At 39.8% G+C, this 22,555-nt stretch overlaps 1 protein-coding gene across 1 annotated transcript; it reads left to right on the top strand.

The window, feature by feature from the left end:
• Positions 1 to 9,187: 9,187 nt before the first annotated feature.
• On the top strand, positions 9,188 to 12,836 carry LOC111848406 (homeobox protein Nkx-2.3-like). The gene is made up of 2 exons (XM_023820369.2): positions 9,188 to 9,995; positions 10,845 to 12,836. The coding sequence occupies exons 1-2, from the start codon at positions 9,650 to 9,652 to the stop codon at positions 11,483 to 11,485; spliced, it is 987 nt and encodes a 328-aa protein (XP_023676137.1). The 5' UTR covers positions 9,188 to 9,649; the 3' UTR covers positions 11,486 to 12,836.
• The last annotated feature ends 9,719 nt before the right edge of the window (positions 12,837 to 22,555 follow it).

The following is a 22,555-nucleotide window of genomic DNA, read 5'->3' as shown; positions in this document are numbered from 1 at the left end:
TGATGTGTGACCTAAATCCTTATCCAAACTCACCAAATACATGCAGCCATTTGCAGCCGATCGCTTGCTGGTGGGGTTTCTTTTTTTAATATGATGCCTAAGTAGTTCATCTAGCTGCGTGGTGATGCGGGACAAGCGCCTCTGGTTTGAACATCCTCATGTACCCTAGGGGGCTCGGCAGACAGCACTCGTGTCTAGAGTACACAAACTGAGGAGATCCAGAGAAGCGCCCTGTCTTTAACCACGATGATTAATGGGCAAATTCGCTGCAGGTTGTAAAAGACAGTCTGACGATCGCTGGGCGGAGAGCGGGAGGAACTGTTTGCTAGATAGAAAGCTGATAATCTGACGTCTCTCCAAAATCTAGGCACTAATGGGAGGGGAGGTGATCCGGCTCTTTCGGGGCGTCTCAATACTTTTCCCTTTAGGGCGCTAGCGACCTATATATAGCGATAATGTCACCCGTCCTTTCACACATGGACTGTCTAACAGAAACGTGTTTAAATATATTTATACGACGTTTTATATTCAAACGCAAATTGACGGTAAATTAAATTTATTCGTAGTATTTCAAAGTACATTTTCAATTCAGAAATTTCTGCAAGTTATTCGTTTAACAGTGAGGGTGACGTTTGAAATATTAAGAATAAGTGGACTGAGCGCTGAAACCGGGCCAGAATTTTGTGTGTTTACACTTCATTCTTGAAAATTAATACAATTTATTGTTGTATTATTACGCAAAACATGAATGCGATTTTTATACTGGGGGGTTTTGATGACGACGGAAATACTCCTGAACATTGATAGATAACGCGCGCTTCCATGCAATGCCGTTTTCCGTTGTTATAAATACATAACAACGGAAAATGGCATTGTTAATTATTTAACCAATGTTTGAATTAACGTCTTGTGACTTGAGTAAACGAGGAAATGGGACAACAACACATTTATATTTTGACAATAAAACTGTAGAGTGACACCCCATTCAAACAGGCTAGACAAATATCGGTGGAACGTGCCTGTTACTTCAATAAATATATTCATTGCAACATAATAACTAAAACACAGTGTTCATACTTTAGTGTTTGTAGTGTTTTTTTTTTTTTTTGTAATGGGCTGAATCTGGTTATTTTCTTTCTGCGTTGGCCTGCTGTGTATTTTTGTCGTACATGTCCGTAAAGATTAACTCAAATTATTTATGGCGGTTATGGCCTAAATGATCTATGTACAATTTAATTATAAATTTGTTGTGAATTGGCTAATTATTTATCCCCTGGCGTAGTCAGAAGTTTCCACTGAGTTTTACCTAGGGCAATTATAAAATAATATTGAGAAGATTTACGTGAAAACACTGTGCAATGTTTTATTCTTTAAAACCAGTCGTTCTTTATCCAGTATCATAATTTAAAGAAATTTAATAGACGTTATGTAGGCTATACTGATAAGATGTTAAGGCGGGAACAGGGCAAAGTAACTAAAAACATTGAAAACTATTCAATACACAAGTAATTACCACGGGGATCAATGGTGATTAGGCTTGACTGTGAATTTTTTTTAACGTGTTTTTAGTTATTTTAAAACATTTTCACTTCCTTAAAACATAGAAACGGTTATAACAGATTACATTACAATCACTGAATTAATTAATACTGTTATGGCAAACATAATTGGCACGATCTTAATTTTCATAATAATTTTGTGGGTAAAATTAAGAAAACGTAAGTGCTGTTCAAGAAACAGCAACGGTCAATGCGTCAAAATGTTCAGAGAAATTCAGAATACGTTCTGAAACTTCAGGGGCTCCATTTTTAAAACAATAAAGCGAGTAACAAATTCGCTACATTTTATTACGATTTACCATTGCCGCAAACGTAGGAACGGCCCTGGGGTGCGTTTCTCGAAACCATCGTTGCTACCTACGTTAGCAACTTGCGTGGTTCAAACTATGTAAGTACGACGCAGGTGTGTCTCGAAACCATAGTTCAAACTACATAGGTAACGATACTGCGGACTTACGTGGTGCGATGTATCGTTGAACGATGCAGGTGTTTCTCGAAACCATAGTTCGAACGAACGTTCGCAAACACTGTCGTTAAGTTGTGTAGTTCGAACTACAGCTCACGAGCTGTAGTTAGAAGCGTAGTTATATGTAAATTCGTCAGCGATGGTGGAAAATACAGTGCAATAAGGGTATAGTCACCGTGTAAGTAAGAAATTTAATAATCTTTAATACCTAATAAAAAATAATTTAGCTCTACGATCACATATAATGTGAAGTTGTCTGAAAATGTAGTTTGAAACGTAATTGTTGTGTGGGTCTCTGGTCATAAGTACGGTAACTGTCTGTAGTGAGCAAATCTCAGACTGCAAAGTATTATTTAGCACAGGGGTGGGTAATGTTAGCAGAATGACACTACAGCGGCCAGATACGAATCCATGCCTTTGTTCTCGGGAAATTACGTCTGTAATGTTTGGTTATTACACACACCTGTGTATTCCAGTCAGCCAGTATAACAATATTCTGTAAGCGACAACGTCGGAATAAAAGTTATTCTGTTTATCACTCCAAGGAGCGTCGCATTATTTTTCCCCGATTGCTAATTTTCATTTTATTGGCGTTATGTGACTGACAGAAATTGATGTCACAAATAAATATACATGTGTGTGTGTGTGATTATTATATATTTTACACAGTTCGCGAGTGTTTGTACGCGACCGGCTGTGAAAGTGCGTTGTTAGTTGTTGCGCACGACTTGCCGTGAGTCTGACCAATCAGCGCTGGAACCATTGTGGTTTAAACTACGGTAGGTTAGCCGTGAGTCTGACCAATCAGCGCTGGAACCACTGTAGTTCCAACTACATAAGTCCTAACTAACTAACTAACTAACGTGGTTCGAACAACTGTGGTACGACGGTTTCGAGAAACAGTCGTTGGTCGGATGTTGGTTAGTTTGAACTACCATAGTACGATGCATCGTTAATGCTAACTTCCGTCGTTGTTCGAGAAACGCACCCCTGGGCGGCCCAGTTGCTGACAGTGATTATCCGCGGTAATTTACAAAGTCAAATAGATTGTGCCCCTCGTGGTCAGTTAACACTTAACGGATCAATGGAAATGCATCACACTCGCCCAGATGGCCTCGTAACGAGCCTGGCTGCTGGTTCTGCCGCCCAAACAAAAACACCGAGCGCGGCGCACGTGCATCTCCAGCGAGGCTCCGGGTCACTATCTGCCTGGCATGTAACGGCAGACAACGCATCGCGACTCGCAGCCCCGCGGCAATGTATTCACGATTATGCGCAATATGATACGATGTTATCAAAACGAATAATTCCAGTTATATAGTATATTTTACCTGCACTGTGTGTGGTCCATTTGAAAATAGCCTGAGCGTTAGAAATAATTAGTAAACAGTAAGCAATTGCCGGAAATCGGGCAAAAAATATCATGTCAGCCCAGCCGTGTATGCTGACTTTTACGTAAGTGATTAGTTACAGACCTGCGGATTTACGGGGGACGATGACACCAGTTGTTGTGTTTATGTCGCGTCTGTTATCTCTGTTGAGGCTTTTGAGTTAGGAGCGCAACTGCCCGCCTCTACTGATTCATAATTGTTTAAGGCCGGCAGTAGTTTATTTATAAAGTTTAGGCCTATTATTGCGTATTTAGAAGATTACGCTACATGAAAATTCCGCCATTACATTTTCCGTATAACGGTTAAAAAAAGTTATATACAACCCCTAGTTTCATCGCAATGCTTCAATATTTGTAAACAATTACTTCTTGTGTCATTTCCCTGCGGGCTTATTATTTCCCGGATAATGACTTACTGTGAGTTGTTATTACTCATCGGTTAACTCATATTATGTGAGGAAATAATCATTATTCACTCTTTAAACATTGTAAATGCCCTTATGTACTTACATGCCGTTTTTATTCAGAGTGTTTGAAAGGCAATGCGCGAATTAAGGAAACGTATGGGGATTTCAATCAAAATAGAGAGTGATCACCTACTGATTAACTGTGTATGTAAACGGTCCAAATAAGCATTAGTCTGAATCACTTTCGTTGCAATTACACATGAATGAGTAATACTTAATTTATTTATAATAGCAATCTGAAACCAGGACATAAAAACATTTATTATAAGACATCAAAAGAAGGTATTTTGTGTGATGCTGCTGGTTCTGCCGCTCAAACAGTATATATGTATCAATTCTCTTCGATCTTCCTGACACACTAATAAATATTATGCGGATGAGCAATTCAAATGTCACCAATATACGCGCAACAAAATACAAACAAAGCCTTATCAGTTGCCATATTTGTTTCAATATCCATTAAAATAGGAAAACCCATGAACAATAACCAAACATATTTGAAAAACTTTCAGATTACTTTTATGTTGTTTTTTGAAAAACGAAACAGTTTACATTGTTGGTTTAAATAATCTTACCTTATAAAAATAGTCTAATTATCCATGGTCCACACACAAACAAACAAAAGACTAATGATACACATTCTTTAAGTAACATTAAGTGCAAAGGGCGTGTTTTGGCTAAACGCGATCCGCTGTCGTTGCCCTTTCACTCTTCCAAATTGCCCGTTCGAAGACATGCATCTTGCGGCCAAGGCGGAAGACGCGGCCCTAATCTAAACAGCACTCTGCTGATGGCGCGCGGATGAGATTATCTCGTCTCGCGCCCTAACCTTTCTTCCCTTGGTTTTAGCAGCATCCAAGCATTCGGCACTGGCGCCTATACACTTGGCCACAAATGACAGGAGACAAGAGGTGAAACATCTCCCTTTGTTACCTTCTGAAATGCACGTAAATGGTATGTCAAACCACCCCCCCCCCACCCCCCATCACTTCACACACACACTTAAAAAAGACACAAAGCAAAATGCAGTCATCGTGATATCAAATTGCGTGATATATATCTGTTCTGGTAATTTTCTACTATATATATATATATATATATATATATATATATATATATATATATATATATATAATTTTTATCGATGGTTTACTTAAAGCTGGGAATAATGTAATTCCCCCCTTTCCCAATCGATTTCCCCTTTCCCAGTCAGGTCGAGCTCATCTGTGGACTCTCCCCGCCCGGCCACGCAGAACCACAGCCCAGCAAATCCTCCGCGAGGCGGAGGTACTGTGACAAATTCCGCAGGGGTCCCGGAAGGACCAGCTGAGACCTTGCGCGTGTGTGTTCTGGTTTCCATCAGTCCTCACAACGAAACGCTGCAAAGCGAAGATGGATAATAAGGTGAGAAAATCCCTGGTCTGGATTTTATCCAGTAACATTTTTGTCTTAACACACTTTCCTCTTCTTTGTTTCCGAGCCAGATTACGGACCATAATAAAAATTATGATAAAGTGACGATGACTAAAATAATAATCCCGGGTAAAATGACACTCAAAAAGAGATATTTAAATTCTTGATACAAACCCTGTAATGTTTAAATGTAAAATGCCACCTAATCAGTATTAGAACATCTGAGGATGATGAGTAAGGCTACAATGACAACGACAAAACACTGTGTTGTTGTTTCTGTTATAATTATCAGCGGTGGAACCGCAACAACCACCTGCCTCATACGCGCGTGTAAGCTGGTCTCCCGCTGCTTACGGCCCGAACTTTCTATTAGAACAATTTTTAGGACGCTACCCAAATTATATGGGTTCTGTGTGAATAGACAGAAGATACATTTGGAAGAGCAACAACAACGTCCCGACCCTCTGAAATAGTAACACCTAATATAGACAATTGGAATTTATATTTAAATGTAGGAGTAGTGCTATAAAGAACTTGCACTGAGTCATTAACAACAGCAACAACAATTATAGTAGGAGTAATAGCCTAGTAGTAGTTGACTGAACTTCAGTATTCGGAATTTTATATTTGTGCATGTGGAAACTACTGAATCGCCATGGATATATGTGTGTGTGTGTGTGTGTGTGTCTGTGTCTGTGTGTTGCCATTAATTGCATTTTCTTCTTAAAGGAATTAGAATCACCTAAATCATAAAAGTGAGTTTCGGGGGAAAAGGGGCAATAAACTTATATATCGGAACCGCATTCTTATTTAATCGAAACGGAAAGAGGTTCGGATGTATGCGCGAATCAAAGGAAACGCATCTGCAAAACTAAACCGAACCAAAGGTTCTTATACTCCTTTGTCTGCATGACAATCTCCGAGCTCATTAATCGTGTTTTTAGTTCTGTTTACACAGAATCACAGCACAGCCTGGTAAATTCTTGTTTCTATAGTAACATATGAACTATTTTTAATTAATTGAAAGGAGGAAAACTTTCTAACGGAGTTCAGACATTACCCATGCTATAACGTCAGCTCAGTATAATTATTTGCTGATTACAAAATTATTAATAACCAATTTTTCTTGCTACCGTTTTATATAAAAAGTTAAACCAGTATAGGCTATTTCCCATTGAAATTATATTGTTTTTATACATTAAAAATCATTAAATGTCACGGTTTAAAGTTTTTTTTATATTGATGATATTGTATATTACACAGGAAATCGTCTGCATTACTCCTATGGTGTATATAAATATATGGTTTATGGTGAATATAAATAATTCTGCTTGCCGACTTCACGTATGGCAATCTTGATGCGCACGATAATTTGTAACTCAGTTATGAGATAATTCAGAAAAAAACAGCATTCTTTTTCACTTTCTCTTGCCAAATGAAGCAGAGTAACCCATTAGAATATGTTTATAATAAAACGCTGACCAGTGCGCCACGACGTAGAGTTGCTTGCATTAAATTTAATTTCTCTCGCGCTGTTTACCTCCAGCACGCGTTTGTCAGTTGTATCTCCCGTTTGATCTGAACACTACACCACGTCACTAAATTGCCCATACTGTATATTTGTGCGTGTGAGTGTGTATATGTGCTCTGCAATGGACCGGTATCCTGTGCAGGGTCTACCCCCGTCTTGTGTCTATGCACCCTGGGTAGGCTCCAGCCCCTCCCCCGCGACCTTGACCAGGACAATCTGTTGGAAGATGGATAAATTGACGTATTGATGGATGGATCGAGGGCTGAATATATGGGTGCATTATACAACAGTAAATTACAAAACACAAGCCATGGGCCAGTGTAAAATATCTGCATTGATTTTTTTTGCTTAGGTCTAGGTTTCCTGATAAGCACTTTGTTCGTTTGTATTTTTCAGTTACACTCATGCGAGTGGCACTGTTATTTATGTGATATTTAAGAATTGCGCAAGTGTAACGACTTTTCTGCGGCATTTGCGGGAAGCGAATACGGACCTTGCGGCGCAGTACTTCAGCTTCTGAATATTCGCCGCCCTCTCCCAACTTGACAACTTGTGCGTGCTTTTCAAATACTCTTTAGAATTATATGCCCTCTTCTATAACTCCAAAGAGGATCGTTAGGTTTTATTTGTAGTACACTTGCCAGAGGTGTCAGTGCGCACGTGGGGGTACTTCTTTATTTGTACTGCCCTACACGTGTATGAGAAACCTGTTTTGGTAGGCCGACAGAGTATAATTTTGACTGTTATATATATGTCCAATTAAACGATAAACCAATGCTCACCTTTTTGACAAATTGAAAATTAAGTCAATCATTTTCAATACTCAAGATGATGTTGCGTATTAATTTCCTCCTTCTGTATACTTCAAAAGTGCCTGTTACTCCTGAAACCATGATAACGTAGCTTATATCAGATAAATAAATACACACACCTCTCTGCCTTGTGTCGATAGGAGAAAAATACTGTAAGCAGACGTCAGAGGAGTGTGCGTGTGAGTGAGAGACGGACCGCGGGCCATACAGTGACAGACGCGCGCTGAAAGTCCTTTAAAACGGAAAGGAAGCTGATACCAGCAGATTATATTTGCTAAAAACGTCAATCAGTTTTCCTTGTGGAATTTTAATTGCTGACGGGGCCTGCTTATCGTCCGAAAGGGTTTATTAATAAACTGCTGATAGCGGCGGTTAAAAAACACATTTAGACTCCACTACGAATAGACCTACTCTTCAGACAGTTTTTGTACCGTATTCGATATGATATATATTATACATTGGCCGGTAGGCTACGGTGGCTCAGTGAGTCTATAGTTGTGAATTAAAATAATGACCCCGCCCTGAGGACAGTTAATTTGCTCTCCCCATGTCCTTCGGGTTACTTGGCGCAGTCCAAAGACATGCAGTGGAGCTAATTGGTATCTCTAAATTGCCCCTAGTCTGTGAACGCGCGTACGTGCCCTTCGATGGACTGGCATCCAGCCTTGTGGCCGGTGCTGCCTATATGATGAGCTCCAGGCCCACGTGATGAAATGTGTCGAATTCTATATCAATGGCGTGTTTGAATATATCAATGGACTCTCCGTTTATGGTGTTATATTTGCTTTACAACCCTGTAATCCAGTGCGCTTCCCCCCACCCCCACAAATAAATGAAAAATTAAGACCCAAACATTTTACCTGTCCCAAAATAAGCACACAGTAACACTTGACAGTGAACGGAAGTATTTTAATGAACCTAACAGCAAAATCAAAAACTTCTGTTCCGTAGATTTGTCCGCATGGTATAATTTCATTTTAATCTGTTGTAAATTATATAACTTAAGATCAGCCATCGTTTTTTTACTGTGTTTCTGTATTTGTGTAAAAAGAGATGCCTTCTAATTGGATGTCTAGGGCCTGTCGGTCGATAGTAGCCTATATTTTATTTTTCTATAATAATCAGTAGAATTAGTTAACATGTATTATTAATTCGATAAATAGCCAGTAAATTTATTATATCAGTTAAACAGTATTTAAATACGCAGACAGTTGGAAAACAACAAAAAACTAATATAAAACAAACAAAAAGTAAACGTCTCATAGCACAAAAAATTATATAAAATTGCTCTTGTAACAGTACGTATCGTTGGATAACTGGTTTAAACGGTAACTACTTTGCATAAACTATTTTATTTAGGCAAAAATTACTGCCTTGCTATCAGATTGATTGAATGTGTTTTACTGGGCCCTACTACAGATGCAATCTTCAAACTAACGATAAGTTAAAATAACCCAGACGGCGTGATGTCCCAAATATACGTGTTTTTTTTTTTATAAAAAGCTTAATTCTTTAAAAACTGGGCACGACGCCAGTATTGGTAATATCGTCAATCAATGCACCTCTCAGGTCAATTTGATTGGCTCAGCGCTGGGGGAACTGAGGCAGTGGAGGCGGGATGTATGTCCCACGTTCCCCGCGCTCTCTCCAGCTTGTGAGCGGACTGGCCGAACCCCCTGTTACTCCCCGCACTAAACCCGCCCCCAGGTTCGTGACATCAACGAGCAGGAGAAGCTTTGCCCATCCACGGACTCTTAGAACAAAACATTAAGTGGTTGTCAGAAGTAGCACGCTGGACCTGATTTTTGCGCGTGGTAAACAGGCAGGTACAAGGTGATTTTCCGTTTTGTTTTGCTGTTTTTTGGTCGGCTGGGAAATGAACGCACACCTTTGTTCTTCCCATGTTAACTTATTAGACGTTTAACTATTTTTATCATTTGAAAGGACGCATGTTATCTGATTTGCTTTCGGTAGAGTTCGTGTCCTTAATGTAACTGAACAGGACGCTACAATGCTTCCGAGTCCGGTCACTTCCACGCCGTTCTCTGTCAAAGACATACTGAAGTTGGAGCAGCAATCTCGGCAGCACCACTCCCTACATCTCGAGCTACCCCGCGCGCACTTAAGCCAGGATTTGTCACAAGCCCAGCATTTCCAGACGCCTCCCTCCTGCATGCTGAACGCCGGGGAGAGCCCCAGCTTCTCGGACGGAGAGGAAAACATGTCCTATCTTAGCACGTTGTCAGTGCGGGACGGCCCCGGAGAAGCCAGCCTCTCCCCAGACATGTATATTCATTCGGCGCTGGGACACTTGACCGACTCCAAATTAGACGGGGATGTCGACGAGCAAGAAACCAGTGAGTTACAAATTAAACCTTAAAGATTTGTTTTAAAATAGCTCTTGTTTTCTTTGACAAAGCGCCTCATCGAACACGTTAAAGCTGTAACCTTATTCTTTGTGAATCCCTGACTTCGAGGGACAACACAAGAAACGGACAAATTCCTAATACAGCTACGCAAAAAGTCTATGTCTGATGTGTAAAAAATATTTATTTTATTCATTAAAATGAATTATATAATGACAGGAAAATATATGGCTTTTAAAAAGCAATAGTAGGATATAAGTATTATACACACTATTTAAATTACTGTTCAATTGCAGTATCTCAGCCTAATTTTATATTACTTTTAATAATCGATGTCACGTGGTCTGCAATACGTAGGCCATGTACCAAAATATGTCCCAATGAAGTATACCTGGCAAAAAATTAGAACGTTTCATAGAAAAGTACGGCGATTTAGGCCAAGCGTAGCTGTATCGCTACTCTGTTAACTTGGTGTTATTTTCTCAAAGTCGATGATGAGTATTCACTTGAATTATAACGAACGTTTCTAAAGCAATAAAGAGCCAAAGTCTACTGCTAAATAGTTTTATGTTTTCGGTCAATAATAAGTTGAGGGAAAATAGGTAAGCCTATTTTAAGAATTACAATGGGTATATTCCATTCAAGTTAAGTAAACATGAGTTATGATAATGATTTAGTTGATTCTTGGAAATGTTCACTTTATAGGTCGCGTTCAATGTGAGGAAAGTTTGCACACATACGTGCACGATATGTGCACCTACATTTGTCATAATGGTAAATCGGCGACGGGGTGTTTTCAGAATATAGACTCTCACTGCTCTGCTTTCACTGTTTCAACAGAGAGCTGCGGTATTGATACCAAAACCGATGGATGCGCGGATGGCCGGCACTTAGACTCCGAGAGGCCGCAGAAGCAGCGGACCAGGCGGAAACCGAGGGTGCTCTTCTCGCAGGCCCAGGTGTTCGAGCTAGAGAGGCGCTTCAAGCAGCAGCGGTATCTGTCGGCGCCGGAGCGGGAGCACCTGGCCAGCACGCTGAAACTCACCTCCACGCAGGTCAAAATATGGTTTCAAAACAGAAGGTACAAATGCAAGCGGCAGCGCCAGGACAAGTCGCTGGAAATGGCAGGACACCACCACCCACCTCCACCCAGACGAGTGGCAGTTCCAGTTTTGGTCCGTGATGGCAAACCATGCTTGGCGGGATCGCAGAATTATAACGCACCGTATTGCGGGACAAACCCGTACAATTACAACGGCTATCCGGCTTACAGCTACAACAACCCAACTTATAACAGCAGCTACAGCTGCACTTACTCCGGTATTCCCGCACTACCATCCACGACGGCTGCTAACGCTTTTATGAACGTGAACCTCGGTAATATCGCGAACCACATCAGCGGCTCACCTCAGCCGCAAACGCACCAAGGAACGGCGGTTTCACCGTGTCAAGGGACGCTGCAGGGAATCCGAGCGTGGTAGCTTCAAAACAGGCCACAAGTCGTAATTTTTCCCGTTTATATCACAATGATGTTACTGATATATCATACCGAAGATTATTAATCATATTCACAAGTTTGTTACATGCCTGCAGTATTACCAAAACAGTGTTTTGTATAATAGCCTAGAAGCATTTATAAAGCGTGGGCTGTAGACTGTGGGAAATCTTGAAAATCCAAATGTTTACTTTTCTGTCAGTAACAGGCAGGGGTATATAGTGTAACGGTCCCAGAAATGAATCGGGGATCCACAGAAGAATTCAAACAAAATAATGACGCAACAGTCTACTTTTCTGTTATCTAGAATGAAACTGAGGATTTTCACGTATAAACAAACATGAACTTTATGACCTTTGGAATTGAAGGTCATTAATATGCCAGTACTGTATAAAGATTTCCGGATAACTTCGTACAAAATTCACAGTGTTAAGTGTTCGAAGGACACCGGTGTGCTTTACTGGAAAAATAAAATAATATATTGATTAATCAATCTAATCGCTAGAATGTCCTTAAGTTTTATCAACGACATTAAAAAAACTATAAAAATATAATTTAGGTCCCAGCTGAAAAAGAATAATATTCTCATAAATATGTAGTTTCTTGGTTAATGTCTAAGGCCGTTAAATGCGACTGGATTTAAGAACTGCTCCAAACACCTCACTACAAAGGACTAAGTATGAAAACGTTTTTAATGCTTGTACTGTGTATTTTAAAGCTGAAGTAGGCGATAGATTAAAAATAGGCTGTCACTAAATTATACATCTGTCATTTTTGAAAGATTATTGTCCCAAAGCTATTTTACTTAATGGTTACAAGGCATTACGTTTCATTCTTCCGGCAAATACGGATAAATTAACAAACATTAAAAAAAAACAGCTGGGTGTTTTGTCTACTATTACCTATAATTTATACAAGTATATACAAGTTATGATCATAACCAGGTTTATGAATAAATGCCACTTATCCGTCACTACCCATTTCAAGTTTATAAGATTCATTCTAAATCCAACAAATCTAATCTCCATAGGCCTGTAAAAATGCCGGTGAAGAATAGGTTATTGCGCATGTAAATAGAATTTTAGACAATGTAAATTACATATGATCTGCCCCATGTTGTAAACCACTCCTACTCAGAAGAACAATTAGCGGTATCTAATATATTTTCAGGTGAAATGTTTCAAATATATGGCGCAGACACCATTTTATCGACGTAAAAATAGCGTCTATTCTGCGAATTACGGTTGTTATGTGTTTTTTTACGTTGTTCTGTTATAATTTACAGCATTTGTGTGTGTTTATTCATCAGATTAAATACAAAGACGATTGTCACTCTCTCCCGCGTCTTGTGCTTCAGGTAGTGCATTGTGTGTCAGTGGTATCGTTGTGTTTTATTTATTGTTCTTCAACAGTAATGCGTGTGAAACGTACGAATGTCAAACGACAGAAGAAAAATGTGGTCACAGGGTGTTTTTTTTCCCAATAACCAAAAATCTTTTGGGCATTGGTTACAGCGATGTGTCGTTTTCTTTGCCTCTTGCCACTTACGGTAAATCTCTTGCTGGAGACAGAAAGGGCAGCCGAGGCACACTCGAATTAATTGTCCAAGTGCCGAATGGTTGTGAAAGGAGGAAGTTTCTCTACATTGCCGAGCCTTAAGGACGCGATTAGGCATCTAAAATACCCTGAAAGAAGCAGCTCGAATTGAGTTGGAGAGTATGAATAATAGTCCTTATTGGATTCATGGACAAAAGGTATGTGGTAGGCAGGCTGGGGATTGGTATGGTGAGAAAGGGCCCGGGCGCTGAGGGATTGACGTTCTAATATTCCGCATTGACGCGGAGGCGGGGAATGTATTTTAGCTGGCTGGCCGTGCAGGGGACGGATGAAAATGTGTTCACTTTTGTTCCTTCCTTTTTGTTCAAAGAGAAAGAGGTTCTGATTAGGAGGTAGCGCCCCAGCCGTGCTCTTGCAGGGGCAAGCGAACTGGGGGTTACAGCGGGAGGCGGGCATCTGAAAGCAAGGCCTTTATTGCTACATGTTTAACCATTTCTCCGTTGAAGAAAAAAAAAACTGCGAAAAGTGGAGGGGACTATATAGGACAGAAGGGCGAAAATGAATTACGAAACGGACAATAAACGACTGCCGATTGAACGTGGCTGCCCAATTACTGCTAAATCAACAACCGTTTCAGGCGAATGAGAGTTAGGGGTGTTTTTGTTAAATTTCGCTAAGATAATTTTGCGCCAGCGTTTTATATTTTCTACTAAAAAAACCTCACACAATTTCCCCACCGCCACGTATTATAAAACAGCCTTTTGGAAATGACATAGCGTTAACCGTTTAATGACTGGATACTATCAGTGAATGTCTTCATTTCTCTATAAAACTATAAAACACGACCACTTTAGGAACATATTTAAACAAAACATATATTTCGAATAATAAAAAAATCGGAATATTAAAAACACATTAGCGCTTAGAAGTAATCGAAATGGATTCGGAGCCTAAACATATTCTACTTTTAAATATTAAACAAAAACGAGACTTGAGATTTAGTTAGGAAATAAAGCGAAGAGCATGGGTTAAAACTCCGAAGGGGAGTCGGTATAAACTGTGGGAAACTGCAGAGCCGCATACCAGGCCAGTCAGGGCGAGAGATGGGACGCAGAAAAGAGACAGGCAGAATTTAAACTGAGGCGAAGCAGGCCGATGGATATTAAACAGACAGTCCGCAGGCTTCGCGGAGCCCACGGAAGCTGCCTAGGCGAAGCTCTGGGGGGAAACGGTCAGAGCCGTGATGCTAATGATCATGAGAGAAAATAAAACACAAAAGCACGTCACAAACACACGCGCGCGCAAGATACTCACACAGTATGTATCAACAAAACATTTTTAATAGCCTATATGTGCAAAACATTCTTAATAGACTATGACAGACCTGGAAAATCCCACTCTCTCGGCCATCCAAAGTAACAGGAGAATGGCCTGTGCATTTTGTTAACTTAAATAGGTTATATTTTGTGATATATCTACCGATAAATATGTAGGTCTAATTAATTTATTTATATAGTTACATATATTTAGTAGATATGTATCATTAATACATTGTTATATATGTGAACATTATAATTACTATAATAGGTATACGTAGAACCTTCAAGCGTATATTGTATATGTGTATATTTGTAATTCACATCTTCAAATTGTATATTTCTTTCGTACATACATATATTGAAGTGGTGTGTTTCCTCCTTCAGTCTGAAATGGGCCTTAGGTCCATCCATATATGTAGGCCTATTAATATAACATTCAATATGCTAATATTAATGGAAACGGTACATTTTCACTTAGGACAGATGAAACATTTTAATCAGTTAATTGCAGTACCTACAAATACACAGAGGTTAATTGCATTACCTACACATATCAGTGTGATGATATGTGTACCACGATATGAAATATCGCCGTCTTGTTAACAGATTTCAGAACAATCTTCCATTATTACTTTTCGCGATTACTTAGTCTTCACACCGAGAGATTCATAATCATCGAATTTTGTTCGCGTTATTCCTTGGGAATCTTCCCATAAATTACAACCAGTGTGGCTATTTTGGGACACGTACGAAACAATCTCAAATTCCTATGCAACTTATTCCTTTAATAATCCTTCGATTTGTATCCACCATTTTTAAAATCACAACATTGTTGTCGCTCCCAGACCATCAGGCGCGCAACTTGGCCAATTCGGCAGAATCGAGTCGCCAAACAAACACCGATTGGATCTAAAGTTTTAACTACTTCATCGATCTTTGCGGCTCAAATATAACCTTAACTACTAATCTCTTGATAGGTTAAAGCCGACTTTAGGGACTATTGGGAATCCCTAATGCACTAGCGCTATTAATGGGGATTAATTTTAATGTAAACAGAGACACACAGAAAGAACAGGGCTTCAGCTGATACCGGTGGTGTACTATACTTTCAAGCTGACCGAGCGGCATACTTGGTGTCAGTTAAGTGGCCGAGGGTAGTATGTAAATAGAACTGGCGACAGGCCGGCGACGCCTGAAGAGGCACCTCAGCGTAAAAACGCTGGTCCTGAGTGCAAGGTAGCCCGATTGCGATCTGCGCTGGAGACAGTATTATTTCGGTTTGCGGCCCTTCGAAAGCATCGGCGCAGCTGAGGTTTCGCAGCGCATTCAGTGGAAACTCAGAGCAAGAGGAGACACATCCGGTAAGAAGGAACCCTTAATATACTAACGTTGCGGTGCAATTTCATGAATGATGCTATCATTCATCTGACATACCATGAAATATATAACTAAACTAGCATATTTTCTTTGTAAAATTTTGTGCTGAAATAGGCCAAAGGAATCACATTAGAAAACACAGATGGAACCTAAAGCCATGTATGATCTATTTAAGCGTACTGAACGAATTAAGTCGCTCAGAAGTTTTTAATTGATGTTCGATTATGATTCAATATTTTAACCCCCATTTATATTTAAGTCACACCCAGTACAAAGAACAACTAACAGTGTATATGCAAACAGATTAATAAATAGGCCTAGCTATAGCTACTTAAATTTACGAAGAATTAATGCAAGAACTGGAATAATTATTTTAAATTATAGGCTGACGTTCTTGCATCAGTCAGTATAGGCTATATGGTACGTAGGGTGTATCATTCTGCAACGCAGACAGTTTGAAGTCAAGGATTCTCCGAGACAGCTCAAATCTACCGTCACTGCTCTCCGAGAAATCTTTTTCCCCCTATATAAAACAGTTAGAAAAAAAAGTTAGACTATTACTATAAAAAAACTACCGACTCAGTATTTTTTCTTTCCTTTTTTTAGAAGAAATGTTTATACATCAGAACCATGACCGCATCACCAGTGTGTTTTTTGTATCCATTTAGAGCGGAGGAGGATTATGTAAAGGCCGCTGACCTTTGAAACATTATCGGCCATTATCGGCTTTAATATCTCGATGGCTCCCGGAGGGGGGGGGGGGGGGCTGCTTCAGCTATGTAAAAATGCAGTTTTTTGGAGGAAAAAACACTTTTGACGGGACGGATCTGTTGATGCGGGCTTGGAGTGCATTGCTTTGTTGTGTCACCGGTGGTTTGTGTAATAAAGTGCATCTGTATCATCACGATTCAGCGATGTGGATGAGTAAGCGCCTTTTGCCTCGCATCCTCTTCTAAACGGCTGTTCTCCCTACTCGACGGCCAAGACAATGCGGTCTCCTTCTCGGCATGTCAGCCTTTCCATGACGCTGAGAAATTAAAAAGCCTCTTACGCAGACATGTTTAGACACTGTGTTCTGGGGCGTCCCGGCTTAGACAGGAGTACAAAAACACGGGAACAGAGGATATGATGGGACAAGATGAGGCCGCTTATAGAAACCTGGGTGTGGGTGTGTCAGCACACGGCGGGTGTGCAGTGGGCTGGGGGGGGGGGGGGGGGGGTTGTCAGGACGATGCCGATGAACATTCATCTTCAAGGCTGATTTTGAACATCCTATCAAAACAACAACAACAACAATAATAATAATAATAATAATAATAATAATAATAATAATAATAATAATAGTAATAATAATAAAATCTGCGATGAAGTTGAGCTCCCTGCCTTCCTTATACAACATCCGTTAAATCAGATTTGCCTGTTTTTTACTCTCCAGATGTTCACAATAAAATGGCGGGTAACTATTCTCCTCCATCTCTCCTCGAAGACTCAAGTCAAATTTATTGAATACTTGCGTAAATTATGTCTATTTTCCCAAACTTAACAAGCCATTGTCACTTCGTCTTCACGCCCGGGCGTGAAGCTTGACTTGGGCTCCACACGGCATTCGGCTGGTACTGACTGTTATGATTTTAATGGAAATATATTTCCACATCCCAGTGAACGTCCAGCTCAAAGTCTACTAGGAGTCTGCGGAGAAATGCTTACTATAGATACCGCTGCCTATGAATGATTCCCAAGGGAAAACGGACAGGGGCGACTGAGTGGAAATTTCACACGCACACAAAACGGCAGAGTCAGGACAGCCTGCATCGGGCTGTAAGGTCCAGCGGCTCTCCCTCACACAAAACCGCGTATGTTCAAAACCCGTATGTAGGGCTTTGCATGTGGCTTAAAAAAAACAAAAGTGGGGTTTCAAGCATCAAAAAAAATATGTAAAACAACTTAAAATGTTTTTCCTATACATTAGATTGTATCTTGTTTAATCTGAATATTTTCTGAGCAAAAAATACTGACGATCCCGTTTTAACTTTGATCTACAGAAGACACCCACTAAAATGTCATTCAGTGTAGCAACAGTTTGTATACAAAAAAACTTTGAGGCATATTAATAGCAAAAATAATTGCTTTCATCTAGGTTTTCAACTAGGTTTTTGTTTGATAACACTTTTTAGGTGTTTTACTTCCTTATTGTGGTAAGTACAGGTCTGTATAAGTGTATTGTTTCATTTTTACAAAAATATGTCTATGTATGTAAATAAAATGATATGTAAATGACACATATTCCAAACCTGTCATATACTTTAAATCATGCCTAGATTATAGAACTGTATCTATGCAGTGTAAATTATATGTAAAAACAGTAAAGTAGTTGTTATAATGTATTGTTTAAGGAAAAATGACACAAAACATTGTACATGCACAGTACACCACGAGTACCGTATGAGTACAGCATCGTCACCTACCAGTGCTACACAACAGCTGAGTTAAGATGCTGGCTTGTGGATGTTTGAACAGACAGTGAGCTGACACACACTGGGCTTAAAAACCCAGTCAAATTGACAAACTGACATACACTAAATCCAGCCAGTTTGAAATTGTGCATTTTGGTTAGTTTTAAAGCTTCCATTTACATATGCATATGTGTGTGTGTGCATGTATATATATAAAAATTGCATAAGATATGGACTGACTGTGTTCTGCGGGTTGAATAATGACATATTCCTCAAGAAAGGCCCAAGAAAATCCAAAATGTGAATGTCAAGACTCCAAACAAATATAAATTGCATGTTAGTAAATTCTCGGAAAGGGGACACAAGCGGAAGCATATGAATACTTCTTGCAAGGCAATATCTCCCTATATAAAAAAACGTTGTCATGGTAACATGGTCTTTCCCGACGGGTTAAAAGAGACAGATTTGGGGCCGTGACTGCGGCAGGCCTGAGACCGAGCTTCGCTATCTCAGCGCTGACAAGCTGCCAGAGCAGTAAGTCTCCCTGATGGCTCCGTGACGATGGGCCCTCAAAGACGCGCTTTCCCAAGTTTCCCGAAGTCGATACGATAGCACCGGGGACCTCCGGGAAGCAGCCGCTGAGTCATTAATCAACCTCAACAATTTCAATATTTATTCTATCCTTGGACTCACTGGAAAACGATTACCGAGACACACTATAACAAATGTGGCCTTTTTTTCTGGGAAAAACCAGGATGTGGCAATTGGGCCAATGGTAGCCAGTGTCAGATCTTAAATTCTCGTACAAACAGCATGTTCGACAATAAGCCCAGTAAACAGGGCCAGGCTGTTTAGATGCATCTGACAAAAACGACAATAAATAGCTCAACAGCTAACAGTCCAAAAGTTTGCGTGCAAAAAAATGTAAATATCCCAGGCCTTCGTGACAACGCAGTTCATCCTAAAGGACATTCACATTTCGTTGCAATACAATTTAATTATGTCTGTTTGGGCTTTTACTGTTTAAATGCAAAAAAAACTATACAAACAGTGCACCTGTTTGCTGTTATGTGACTTTTTCATTTAAAATTTATAGTAAGTATCGAAGACATTGGACAGTCTGCATCTCCAGGGTTGGGGTTTCGAATCTCGTCCCGTATCATAAAGGTTTTCGCTAGTTACTCCGATTTCCTCCTGTGGTCCAAAGACCCGTGATTAGGATGATTGCCATTTCTTAATTACCCATGCTCTGTGAGTGTATGTGTCCTGTAATGGGCTGGCATCCCATCGAGGCTATAGCTCTGTTTTGTGGTCTGTACTCCATGGGATAAGGTTCGGGGTCCTTCCATGACCCTAATCAGCCTGAGCGGATTGAAGATGGATATCAATGAAATGCATTTCACAGGAATTTCAGCAGTCTGTTGATTTAAGGCTGTGGACTCAGAGCTAATTATGATCAATTTCTAAATCAACCCAGGCATGCACTCAAATCCCAACTCCAGGTTTTTTTTGTCTTCACAGCAAGTGAAGTGATGAACATTAATGTGTAACCTTGTCTTCCCTTATTCCAAGGACAGCTGAAATACTCTTCAGCAAACTCACGTAACGTGAATATTTCTGGTGAAATGTCCAACTACCCAAATGTATAAACTGTTTCTTTGGATAAATGTACCATCCAAAAGTATCCACTACAACTAAAAGCAAAATTAAATGTATATATCACTGTAGAAAATAATTTTGACTTTGAGTTGTTTCAATGTACTATTTTGAGTGTATTTAACTTGAGTGCATTGAAATTGTTATTATAACTGTAAAAAAAAAAATAAAAAATGACAAGCTAAAAAAAATCGTTACCTTACCTTAAAATTATAAGAAACCTTGAAATTCTAAATTTGGTCAACAGAAATGTAAGGTTATTTTGACAATAGTGTGTCACAACAACTTATTCCTTAAATTATGTTGACTAACTTGATTAAGTATTAGATTAAGTAAGATTAGCTCAAACTAAAAAGCAAATACACAATCAACTTGATTTCATTGTTAAAATCCATTAAAATTTTAACCTAATTTAAAAATAATTATTGTTAATTAAAATGAATTAGATCTGTGTGTTTAACTAAAACATAAATAGGAAGTATATTTTTGTTGTGCAATTTTTTTTATCTATCTTCTGATTTAAACCCAGTATTCCTGTCTGATTGCTTAAAAGATTCTCAGACAATAAAACATATTTTAAAACATCATAGTGGTACAGTTTTGTCCCCCAAGGCTCAAAGAGCATGAATGCACCTCAATGGTACAAAAATATTCCTAAGAGTCCATTTCTGTACCTTAAAAGGTACATTTACCTACAGCTGAGAGTACAATTGGCAGACCGTTGAGGGTACAGCCCCAGTGACAAGTAATTATACCTCAAACTGGTACTTTCTTCTGACAGTGTAGTGTGGTCAGATGAATGTACTACATTATAAAAGATGTAACATGTTGACTTTTTTCGCAGATTGTTATTCCAAATTGACATCGTTGACAAAACAATTGCACAATAAAAATGTACTTCCTATTTACATTTTTAGTCAAACACACAGATTTGTATTTTTTTAAATCCACTGCAATGGTGTTGATTAGGACAAGAGAACAAACACCCTCAGATATAGATAAATATGTTTGCTGCTGACTGCAGCCACTGGACTGGGTCTTGAGGGGATCTACCCTTGTGGATGCGTGAGGCTTTGCCCTCCCTGGGGGGGGGGGCTATGTGGGGTCTCCTGTAGCTGCCTGGGTGGACCAGTTAGGTTCACCTTGTCCTAGGGGGAGGTTTCTGACTGGGAGAAAAGATGGGCAGGCGCCGTGGTTGGAGTGAAGGACGTGGAAAGGAAAACCTGAAGTCGTTATCCTTCCCAGTCAGTCACTATCATGTCTTTCCTCCCTCCCCAGAAACAAAATACATCAAGTGATGCTCCCATTAACTCTGATGCCCCCCATACACTGAGTCCTTCACAAGTTACACACCTACAAGCAGGGGCGTTGCTAGAGATTTTGGGCCCCATGAAAGCATATCATATTAGGCCCCCCAGTCCAAACCAATCCAGTTATTTTTCTAATTTTTTAGGGCCCCTGTCACTCAGGGGCCCTTGGAATCATCCTAGCTTTCCTCCCCCTTACGGCGCCCCTGCCTACAAGTGCCACCGCAGCACTGAAGCCAAGGGACCAACTGGGATACAGCAATTTACTCAGGCAAGCCAAAAGTCCCTAAAAGACAACCAGCAATAAAGTGTGATGGAGACTAATATCTGTGACATACCATCCTCGATTGCAGCGGGTTTCGAAATATTAAGCCTGGTAAAAAATATGATATTAAATGAACAAAAAGATTTGATTTGTTCTTCTGTGCCAAGTTGCGGTCTTATACGCAAAGATGCCGCCACCCATTATATCTTCTCTGGGGAAAATGCACTCCTATCGCCACTAGGGGAGCTCTCGCCTTCTCTCAGCCCTGCTAAATAATTAATTATGTTATGCAGTCTAGCAAGCTTTATAATCTTTGTCAATGATTACTGCTTTTACACTGACACCTATGCTGAGTGGCCATTTTGATTACCAGTCTTGGGCTTCTGGTTAAGAAGATATGGCCAATTGCAGCAGCTGTTTAACAGTAATTTCTCACTGTTTTATTATATTTCCCAAGACTCGTACCATAAATTTTGTTCACTTTAATGCCACAGGTGTTTGTGAGGTGGGCAAATTTAAGCTATCAACATTGTTTTTGCAGCACAGAGTAATGCTCTCAAGTACACTCAAAATAATACACTGAAACAAATGAAAGTCAAAATTATTTTTACGCTGTAATTCTGTTTCCAACTCCGCATTTACACACACCTCCGTACAGAACTATAGTAGTCATCACTCCACTAAAAGCCATATTATTATTTTTCTCTTCATCCCCCTCCTCAGGTGATGATGTCACTGGCTTCCGCTACACTTCAGCTTGCGCATGGAACCATAAAAACGTTGTTTTTCTGCGCATGCATCTCAGTTCAGGACCTTGACCAGTTCACACTGGAAACTGATATTGGCCACATTTTCAAAATAATACGAGCAGGCAAAAAAAATAAAAAATCTGAGCAAAAAATCCGAATTGAGTACCTAGGCCTGCAGTGCGAACGTAGCCTTCGTCGAGTAAATTTGATGTATTTTTCATTTCAAGTCCTTTATACTGAAGACAGTGATTTGAAACAACTCATATTTTTGAGGCAGCTAGGTAACTCGTTTTTCTAAGTTTAACTTATTTCTTTACCGTCAAGCAGGGTCAGTGACCGAGATTAGCACGGGAATTTTACGCCATCTACCTTG

This window comes from Paramormyrops kingsleyae, chromosome 20 (assembly GCF_048594095.1).
Source record: "Paramormyrops kingsleyae isolate MSU_618 chromosome 20, PKINGS_0.4, whole genome shotgun sequence".
NCBI classification, from domain to species: domain Eukaryota; kingdom Metazoa; phylum Chordata; class Actinopteri; order Osteoglossiformes; family Mormyridae; genus Paramormyrops; species Paramormyrops kingsleyae.
Note: the sequence above shows the minus strand (reverse complement) of the source record. Positions and strands in the feature narration are given on the sequence as shown.

Coding starts and splice junctions, on each gene's coding strand:
- LOC111848406 (XM_023820369.2), top strand. CDS start 9,650: ATGCTTCCGAGTCCGGTCACTTCCACGCCGTTCTCTGTCAAAGACATA. Junction 9,996..10,844: donor TGTCGACGAGCAAGAAACCA/GTGAGTTACAAA, acceptor CTGTTTCAACAG/AGAGCTGCGGTATTGATACC.